General features: G+C 42.4%; 1 protein-coding gene across 4 annotated transcripts in view; it reads left to right on the forward strand.

Moving 5' to 3' along the window:
- The window catches only part of CDHR3 (cadherin-related family member 3), a 125,817-nt gene that overhangs the window by 42,376 nt on the left and 74,283 nt on the right, over window positions 1–9,158 (forward strand). For 3 of the 4 annotated variants that reach the window (XM_012721040.1, XM_012721043.1, XM_012721042.1), the window contains exon 1: window positions 5,886–5,966. Coding sequence is in view for 1 of the 4 variants with exons in the window: in XM_012721041.1 (XP_012576495.1) it covers window positions 5,773–5,966 (194 nt within the window). In the remaining 3 variants the exon portion in view is untranslated. Of the gene's footprint in view, window positions 1–5,549; window positions 5,967–9,158 lie in introns of those variants that run through there. The other variant, XM_012721041.1, reaches the window with a different exon arrangement.

Genomic DNA, 9,158 nt, shown 5'->3' on the forward strand with positions numbered 1-9,158 from the left:
AAAAAAAAAAACAGAATAGAGTCCTCCTCTTGGGAAGGATTCCTGGGTGTAACTTAGAAACACGGGGAAGCTGAGAGATAGCTATGTCTTATATCTGATAGTGACACAGGTGACAAAACAATGCATTTGTCAACATGGATTTTCAAATGGAGTACACATTTAATTCCTGTATACTCAATTTTTACAAATTACACCTCACAGACTTCTCCTGACCTGCCTGCTGCTCCCCTCAGCAGTGTACTTAGTCGATCTGCCTGTGCTCCCCACTCTGTCTCTGGTAAACCCTTTCACTGCCCCTGTACCTCTGGCCTGTACCCCAGTTCTGTATGCATAAATAAATAAATCTTTTAAAAAAATTACACCTCAATAAGGAAAATTTAATTAAGAACATTTCTTCAGATGATTTTACTGCACAGTAAATTAAGAGTCAATTTTGGGGACCCTCTGGTTCATAGAATAGCTTCTATCTTTTCCCTGAAAACCTTTCCTAATATTCAAACCCCTCATCCACTAGAACCCTGCATCCCAACCCTAATGTCATTAGGAACCCAGATGGATATGAGAGCATCTCATCTAAGGGGACTTTCATTCCAACTCACCAAATACACCTACTTATTGATCCAAATGAAGTGTGAAGCGTTGCTCTTTGCTGAGCTGGGGTGGTCAGTAAGATAGCTAGAAAGTGACTGACTACCTGCTCTTCTTGTGAGTGAAGAAGCCTTGTTGTCTGAGGGTTCACACCTTGCTTCTTATTGGTCTGTGAAAGTTGATATTATGTTTGGGAAAGCATCTTTCATCCACTTCATCTTTCACTCCTAGACTTACCAATTTGGGGGTAGCTGAATGTGTCCTTATTGAAGGTTAAGTTCTGTATCTCCTTTTGTTAGATATGCTTGTTTTGAATAAAACATACTTTAAAGGTTACTAGTGCCATTCTAAGCTCTCTCCTATCAAGTTTCATGCATCTCTAGGAGGATTCTTTTTTTTTGGGGGGGGGGACAATAATAAAAACTATAACATTTATATAATGGGAATTCCAGAGAAAGAAATAAAGTAAAAGAAATATTTGCAGACTAGATGAAATAATAAAAAGAATTTATCAAATAAGTAGATCAAAGCACAAGAGGAAAAACCAAGGGTCTAAATCAAAGACACTCTTTAATTTTTATTTTGTGTATGATCTATGCTTTTTTTTTTTGGCATAGAAGGACTGGGGTATAGGCCAGAGGTGTGGGGCGGGGAAAGAATTCACCAGAGACAGAGTGGGGACAGAGTGGGGAGCAGAACAGTGGATCTACTAAAATACACTGCTAAGAGGAGCAGCAGGCAAGACAGGAGAGGTCTGCTATGCTATGTGGGTCACCTCTCTGGCCGGGGATTGAACTCAGGCTGTTGAGGTGATAGCACTGAGACTTAATTACCCACTTGGCCTCCAGGGAGGGCTGAGAGGCACTTTTTTTTAAAATAACAGTTTATTTTTACATCATTTTGTACATATTTTTTTCCATCTCAATTGTAATCCCCGCGGGTTTTCCATCACCGAGTCACCCATGTGCCGTCACCATAATCCCGTGCACTTCCCTCGCCCCCCCCCCGGGGTTTTTTATCCCATTCCCCTCCCCACTCCACCCCCGCAAAATGTCTCTGGTATATGGTTGTTCATTATCCTTGTTATTTTCTCGCCTGGTCCATTATACTCCTGCTATGAGTGAAACCATCCAGTATTTTTCTTTCTCTTTCTGGCTTATCTCACTAAGCACGATCTTTTCCAGCTCCATCCAAGTTACTGCAAAAGACATGTGTTTCTCTTTTTTGGTTTCTGAGTAATATTCCATTGTATATATGTACCACATCTTTTTAATAGGAGGATTCTTTTACCATGCTTTACCTGTATTTTCATTCTACTTATTGGCCCTCTCCTATACCCCACCATACTATCTTATCTCTGGGAGGTGTTGACAGGTGATCTAAGTTTTTATTATTTTGGTGTCAAACAGCCGTGAATAACAGAGTAATATACTGATCCTCTACTCAGCACCTGAAACTGTCTAGGATCAACTTATAACTAAAAAAGTAGTAAAAGCCTCTGAAGACACAAAGAAAAATCTGCCACCTAGCCAGTTTATTCTTACCTGCGTCACAGGTGTAACAATCATCACCGCCCTGTTAGCAGCACCAAGACAGAAGCAGGTACCTTGATAACTGTAAGGAGGGCCCTCTTCCCGTTTAAAGCGAAAAGAAAACACTAGTGGCCATTTGGTTTGGGAGCACACATATAAAATAATTCTTGGCAATCTCTAGTGGCATGAACATCTTGGAGTTCAACACAAAACTGTCCTTGATGACAATATCTTTAAGTCACAAAGAGAAGGCTAGATGTTCTCTGTACTTCTCTCCTTTAGGAGAAAGAGTGGCTAATGCAGTTTCGAAAGTTTTTTCTTTTTTATCAGATTGAATGGAAAGAAACATTTTGATGGTTCAAGGGAACAAGTTTCAGTCTCTCAAACCCTGACTCTCCTGGCCTGGTGCCCTCCCTGACAGCACTGAGGTGGTGATGTCACATCACCCAGATGGCTGTCAGACTGGGGCATATCCAGCTCTCCTTCGTAACCAGCCTGAATTCCGCTTCTGCTTCTGGCCATCAGACAGGGAAGTCTCACACATGACTCGGGGCTCAGTGCTTACTCAGCGCCTGCTATCTCTCTTCCATGCTGCGCTTGCCAACTGCCATCCCCAGGCTCCTGCTCCCCAGTCTATAAGATGTGTTATTCTGGGTAGACTTCACTTTACAAATCCATCTGAAACTAATCCTGTGGACTGAAAGAAAAAGAAGTGGTACATACAAAAGTTCTATAGGTGAAATGACAGTAATGCTTGGAATGTTGTCTTTAGATTTGTTTTTAAATAATCCATCAGCCAAACTTCCAGTTACAAGATAAATAAGCCCAAGGGACATATGTACAGCACAGTGACTGTAGCTAACCCTGTTGGGCGATGTATAGGTTTTCTCCTCTATGCAAAACTGAACTATGAAAATCACCATAAGTCAAAATGGCATATACAGCAAGAAACAAATACATGTCATTTATGTGGAAAAATCTTTTGGGTATTTCCAGACGCAAAGAGTAACCCACCAAGTCAGACCCAATAACACATAAAACCTGAAACAACACTGGTATATGGTAAAAGCAGGCATGTCCCGGCAAGGGAGCCAGGCAGTGCGAGCTGATGCTGGAACAACTTGCTGTAAAGCAACAATCCCTCTTTCATGATTGTCTTTTGTCATAAATATGAAAATTCTCTTTAGTTAGCAAAACAGGTACTACTTAGGTCTCACATAAAAATGAAGCCACTCAACACAAACTTTAGAAAAGTAGGAGATACCTGTATCGAATAGATAGAGTAAATCCTAAGAGTTCTTATCACAGGAGAATATTTTTTCATTTCTGTTCTTATTGTATTATTTGAATAGATTCATTGAACTAAACATGTATGTGTGTGTGTGTGTATAAAAATCATCCCATCATGCGACATGCCTTAGACTTGGAGAGTGATGTATCTTATTTATTTCTCAACAAAAATGGAAAAGAGCAGAAAAGAATTCATCGGGTTGGGCAAGGGAGGCACAGCAGAAGCAGATGCCTAAAGGCAACTGTTGGATGTCTAGTGGGACACATCATGTCATGGGGCCTCTCTGTGCGTGATAGAAAATGTCTATTAAAAAGCTACAAAACAGGTGGCCCTCCCTGATGGCGCAGCGGGGTAAAGCACAGCACTGAGAATCTAAAGCCGCTTCCGCATGAGTTCGATTCTCGCCTGCCCTGGAGGGTGACCACATGGCGCGGCAGACCTCTCCTGACCCGCCCGCTGCTCCCCTCAGCAGTGTACTTCATCCATCTGCCTGTTCTTTTCCCCACTCTGTCTCTGGTGAAGCCTCTCGCCGCCCCTGAGCCTTTGGCCTGTACCCCAGTTCTGTATACACAAATAAATAATAAATCTTTAAAAAAAAAAAAAAGCTACAAAACAGGGCCCTCCCTTGTAGCGCAGTGTGTTAAATCACTAATAGACAAATATCCCCCATGTCTGTATCTTTTGGTCATGTCTTTACTGTGCATTTTGAGGACCCCTTAAAAGATGAAAAGTGGGGCCTTCCCTGGTGGTGCAGCTGGTTTAAGCACAGCACTAAACTAAGAAGCTAAAGCCACTTCAGCATGAGTTCGAACCCTGGCCTCCCAGGAGCTGACCCACATGGCGTTGCAGACCTCTCCTGACCTGCCCGCTGCTCCCCTCAGCAGTGTACTTTGAGGATCTGCCTGTTCTGCTCCCCACTCTGTCTCTGGTGAATCCTCTCACTGCCCTTGCACCTCTGGCCTGTACCCCAGTTCTGTATGCACAAATAAATAAATTAAAAAAAAAACTACAAAAGAAAATTGACGATGCCATACAAACTAATTGAATGTTCCTACTTCCATTCTCATCTTCATATGATGCTGGGGAGAGAGTACACATTCACTTTGCCATCACTTAAATTGTTTCCTCAGTAACTTTAGAAACACAACATCTGAGAATTATTAAAAACAAAACCAAAAACCTCTCAAGCATATCTGCTTTTGCTAACCAATATAATTCATGGTGTAGATTGTTCAGAACAGATTTAAAAGGTCAACATCAAGATGACATGACAAAAAGCCAAGGTGAAGTCCTACTTTACCTTGGAAAGTTCTCATACCTACGCCCACACATATAATACCTTTATAATCAGAATGCTGGCGAGGTGAGTGGCCAAGTTTGAAGCTATATTCTGTGCCTTTGGGGACATGAATCTTAAGGAACTTGGCTCTCTTTGTTAAGAATTCCTTATCTTCTCTTCATTTGGCTCATCTTTTCTTCCCCTTCTTTCTATATCCTCTCCTTCCCTCCCTCACTTCATTCTTTCTTTTAGACCACCACTACCATCACAAAAACACATAGCATGTCATGCCAGAGCCTCAAAGTTATTGGAAAGATTAAGATCAAGTGTAGGTGAAAAGGGGAAATTTTAAATTGATGAGAATAACTTTGATTTTAATATTTTATATTATGGACATTTTCAAACATATAAATGTTTTTCTAGTACAATGAACCTTATGCACCTGTCACCCAGCTTCAGTCGATATTCACACATAACCCATCTCTTTTCATTTGTCCTTCCCACTCCCAGACACCTTTCCACCCCTCCACAGATTACTTTAAACCAAGTCCAAGGTATTATATTATTTCATCTGTAAATACTTAAACAGGATCACTAAGAGATAGTCTGTCTTTTTCTAAACCATAATCATTTCTAAAAATGACAACAAATATAAAATATTCTGGCAGTGCTTGAATTTCCCTGATTATCCCCAATTTCTTTTTTTCCCTTCATTTATTCAAGTCAAGATCAAAATAAAATCCACATACTTTGTTCAGTTAAAATTTCCTTTGTTTTTTTCTAGTCTACAAGTCTCCTTACTCTCTTTTTCCTTTTTTGCTTCTTATTTATTGAAGACACTGTGTTCTCTGTCTTACAGAATTTTCAACATTCTGGATTTTGCTGATCGCATCCTCAAGATATTGTCTACCTCTATTACTAGTAGATCCTGAAAACTGGTAGTTATACCTGGAGTCATCATTGTAGTCGTATTAAAGACTTCAAGGACTGACAATTTCTATGGATGACATCTTACCTGAATGAGTAAGGTGGATCTCAAACTCTTCTGAGGCAATGAAAGAGAGGATAACTATTTTGCGATAATGTCAAGTCTAGTCCCTGTTCACTTAAAAAAAAAAAAAAATGTCTGCCTGAAAACCATCCTTAGCTCCATCGTGATTGTCAGCGCCAGTGGGTTGGACCTCCCCTCTGTACACGACATTGAACGAGGACAGGTGGAAAGACATGAACTTGGAAGTCAGACCGTCCTGGACTTGAGTTCTGACTTTGTCTTTGTGTAAGTACACACCTTCTCTAGCTGCTTCACATTTTTGACCTCAGATTCTTTGCATATGGAAACACTGTCTATCCCACCAGGCTATTGACATGCACCTGCCATTTATTGTGTGTTTGATAATTGCTGTTTCTTTCCCAGCACAGTTTCAAAATGAGAATTTGTGTTGAAAACTGCAAATCTGTAGAGCTCATTTAGACCTTAACGCAAGTATGCATTCACCAGCTTCATAAACAATAGAGCAAGTTTTCAAGTTGTCAGTAAAAAAGGACATGCAGAGTGGGGGAGGAAAATGAGAACAGGATATACTGCTCTTCTTCCATCCTTGTACTCAGAAACTCAGGAAATTCTTTCCAAAGAAAGCATGACCCATTTCAGTCTAAAAATGTGCTATTCTTTGGACTGTGCTGGCTTGAGAGCATATTTCTTTTTACCAAAAGATGAGTTCACAGTAAATGACTCAGAAACATATGGATGAAATTTCCCTTAAGCCACTCAGGGGATTAGAAATTAAGGGAAAGAGTGCTTGGCAAAATGCATTTGGGGTTTTGCCAAACCGAAACCAACTGAGAAATAGTTAAGACACAAGGCAGATCTCAAATGCTGCCAAGTTTACCCATCTTAGCGGGACAGGGATTTATAATTAGAGCTGCTCAGAAAAGCACTGCCTGACGGGTGGCAAAGGACAAAAAAGCCTTTGTCCTCAGTGTCTCAACGTGGCTGCTATTTCCCAGATGGACCCTTTACAGTGTGCAACCCTCTAGACCATCAGGGTCCTCAGAGCTGCCTCCTCCAGGACACAGTTCCTCTTCCACAACACCCCCCTGGCTCCCCCTCCAACTTCTTTTGTTTCCTGGCCAGACTGAATATTTCTCACACTGAACTCCTGGATGAGGGAGAACAAGTCTTCACGGGTGTTCTTGAATTACAGTGAGGAGCTGTGATGGGAAAATATGACAAAGCAATTTCCTCTGTGACATACACTCTTTTTCTCCTGTCTCTCACCTTGTCACCTTTCCACATTTCTGTGCTTCCATGGTGTTTTTTTCTCTTTAAAATGATGCAATTGGATCAGCTGTTTTTAAACCCACTAGAAGGGGATGAGGAGATAGTGAAAAGGGCTCACTTCAAAAAGGGGGAGAGGGCTCCAGCCTAAGATATCAAGTGAACTGAGGGCTCCGGGGTTAAATGGCTTTAAAATCACAAGATGGGACATTTGGAGTCCCTCTGACTCCATGGTGCTGGTGTTAATATGTTCTGCTTCTGGGTTTCCACCTGCTCAACCAAATATCACTAAAGGTTTGCACCAGACTCTTGCTTGTTAGAGTGTGCCTGTGGGCCAGGCACATGCGAGGCACTAGGCATTTGGTAGTGAACAAAACAGACCTGATGTGCACCCCTGTGGAGCTAACAAACAAGCTGGGAAGCTGGTGTTGAGAAGATCAGTACTCTGGCAATGCAAATCAGCATGCATGCAGCATGAAAGACAAGGTCATGGTTGAAGGTTGAGAAGGCCTGGCGTTTGAGAGAGGTAAGAGATGCTTTCTGTCTAAAGCATCTCCTCCACCAGCCTGGCTTGCCACTTGCCACTAGATAGAATATCTCATCATTGCTAAGTCATTGAAGGTTTCCATTAAAAATAGACCTCTTCTACTTGACAGGGGAAGCTCAAGAACACAGAGTACAGAGTAGCTGATGGATTTAGCTTGCTGTTACTGCAGAAAATCAAGAGGACAGAATTGAGGGAACAGACTGAAAGCTTTATATGGGCAAGGGTGTGAAGGTTTACACTGATATGCCTGGAGGGGCATGAGAGGCTTGGAGAGGCAGAGACCCATTGGTGGCCACACCAATGACTTCCTTATTTCACGGTTGTATCTGGAGCTTGCCTTCATTGCTCTTCCCCATCCCTTACTGAGTTTCATATGTTATACACAGTATATGTAAATATTGACCCATTGCTAAATCTTATTTCTGTGGCTATTCCTTTGCCTCTGCATAGCTCTTTCTCTTTGTAAATTTTCTAAAGAGAAAAAAGGTTAAAAAACAAAGCATGTGGAGACAGTTCCATGATTCCCACTGTGGCTCAGGGCAATGCTCACTAGCATTGGCCTGTGGTGTGTCTTGACCTCTTACCTGGAGGGAGGGCCAGGGGATTAAGCAGAGGGCCAGGGGATTAAGCAGAGGGACACCCATTTATTGACTTAAAGAATTAAGACTCCTGAGGGGCACTAGATGGCAACATTTCTCCAAATCTAAACTCAGCAAAGGCAAGGACCTACTGGCAGAAGGTCAGCCCTGCATAGCTGCCAATCCGAACATTCTGTGAAATCTGAATTTGGGATAATGAGCCAACCGGAGCCAGATCTGGGAGAAGAGAAGCCTCAGCAGTTCACCGCTCAGGGTCTATGAGCCATTGGAAAGGCTCAGTGGTCTAAGTAATTACCACCACCACTACCATCAACAATACAGCTTCCACTCCTACCATCACCGCCACCGCCACTTCCTCGACTTCCATCACTACTGCAGTCAGTACAACCTCCACTATTCACATCACCATCCACACCGCCGTCACTACCATTTCCAAATCAGTCACACAGGTTGCTATTGTTTTGTTGGTGCTAAAAATGAAAATTTCATTCAGATTCATTCTGGGAGATGAGAACTAGTTAAAGATGTAGATCTAGAGATTTTCCCTTTCTTTTTCCTTGTTTCTCAACTACATGCTGCAAGTAAATTAGAAGGCTGCTGCCTGGTATAGAAACTCAGGAGAATTGCTTTAATGAAGAATGATTTGTATTTAACATATCATTTGTTAAAAATTTATTTATTTATGCATACAGAACTGGGGTACAGGCCAGACGCGCGCAGGTGTAGTGAGAGGATCCACCAGAGACAGAGTGGAGAGAAGAACAGGCCCACTGACAAAGTACACTGCTGAGGGGAGCAGCGGGCGGGTCAGGAGAGGTCTGCCACGCCATGTGGATCACCTCTGGGGCGGAGATTGAACTCATGTGGCAGTGGCGTTAGCTTCTTAGTGCTGTGCTTTAACCCCCTGCGCCCCGAGGGAGGGCCCTCCCTCCCCCTTTTTTTTTTTTTTCAAGCAGAAGACGGCATACGAGATGTGGAGCGCAGTGTGGAGTTCAGACGTGTGCTCTTCCCACCTCCGGGGCAGGCGGGGATCGAACTCATGTG

The sequence above is a fragment of the Condylura cristata genome, unplaced genomic scaffold, assembly GCF_000260355.1.
Source record: "Condylura cristata isolate star-nosed mole 26May11 unplaced genomic scaffold, ConCri1.0 scaffold00005, whole genome shotgun sequence".
NCBI lineage: Eukaryota > Metazoa > Chordata > Mammalia > Eulipotyphla > Talpidae > Condylura > Condylura cristata.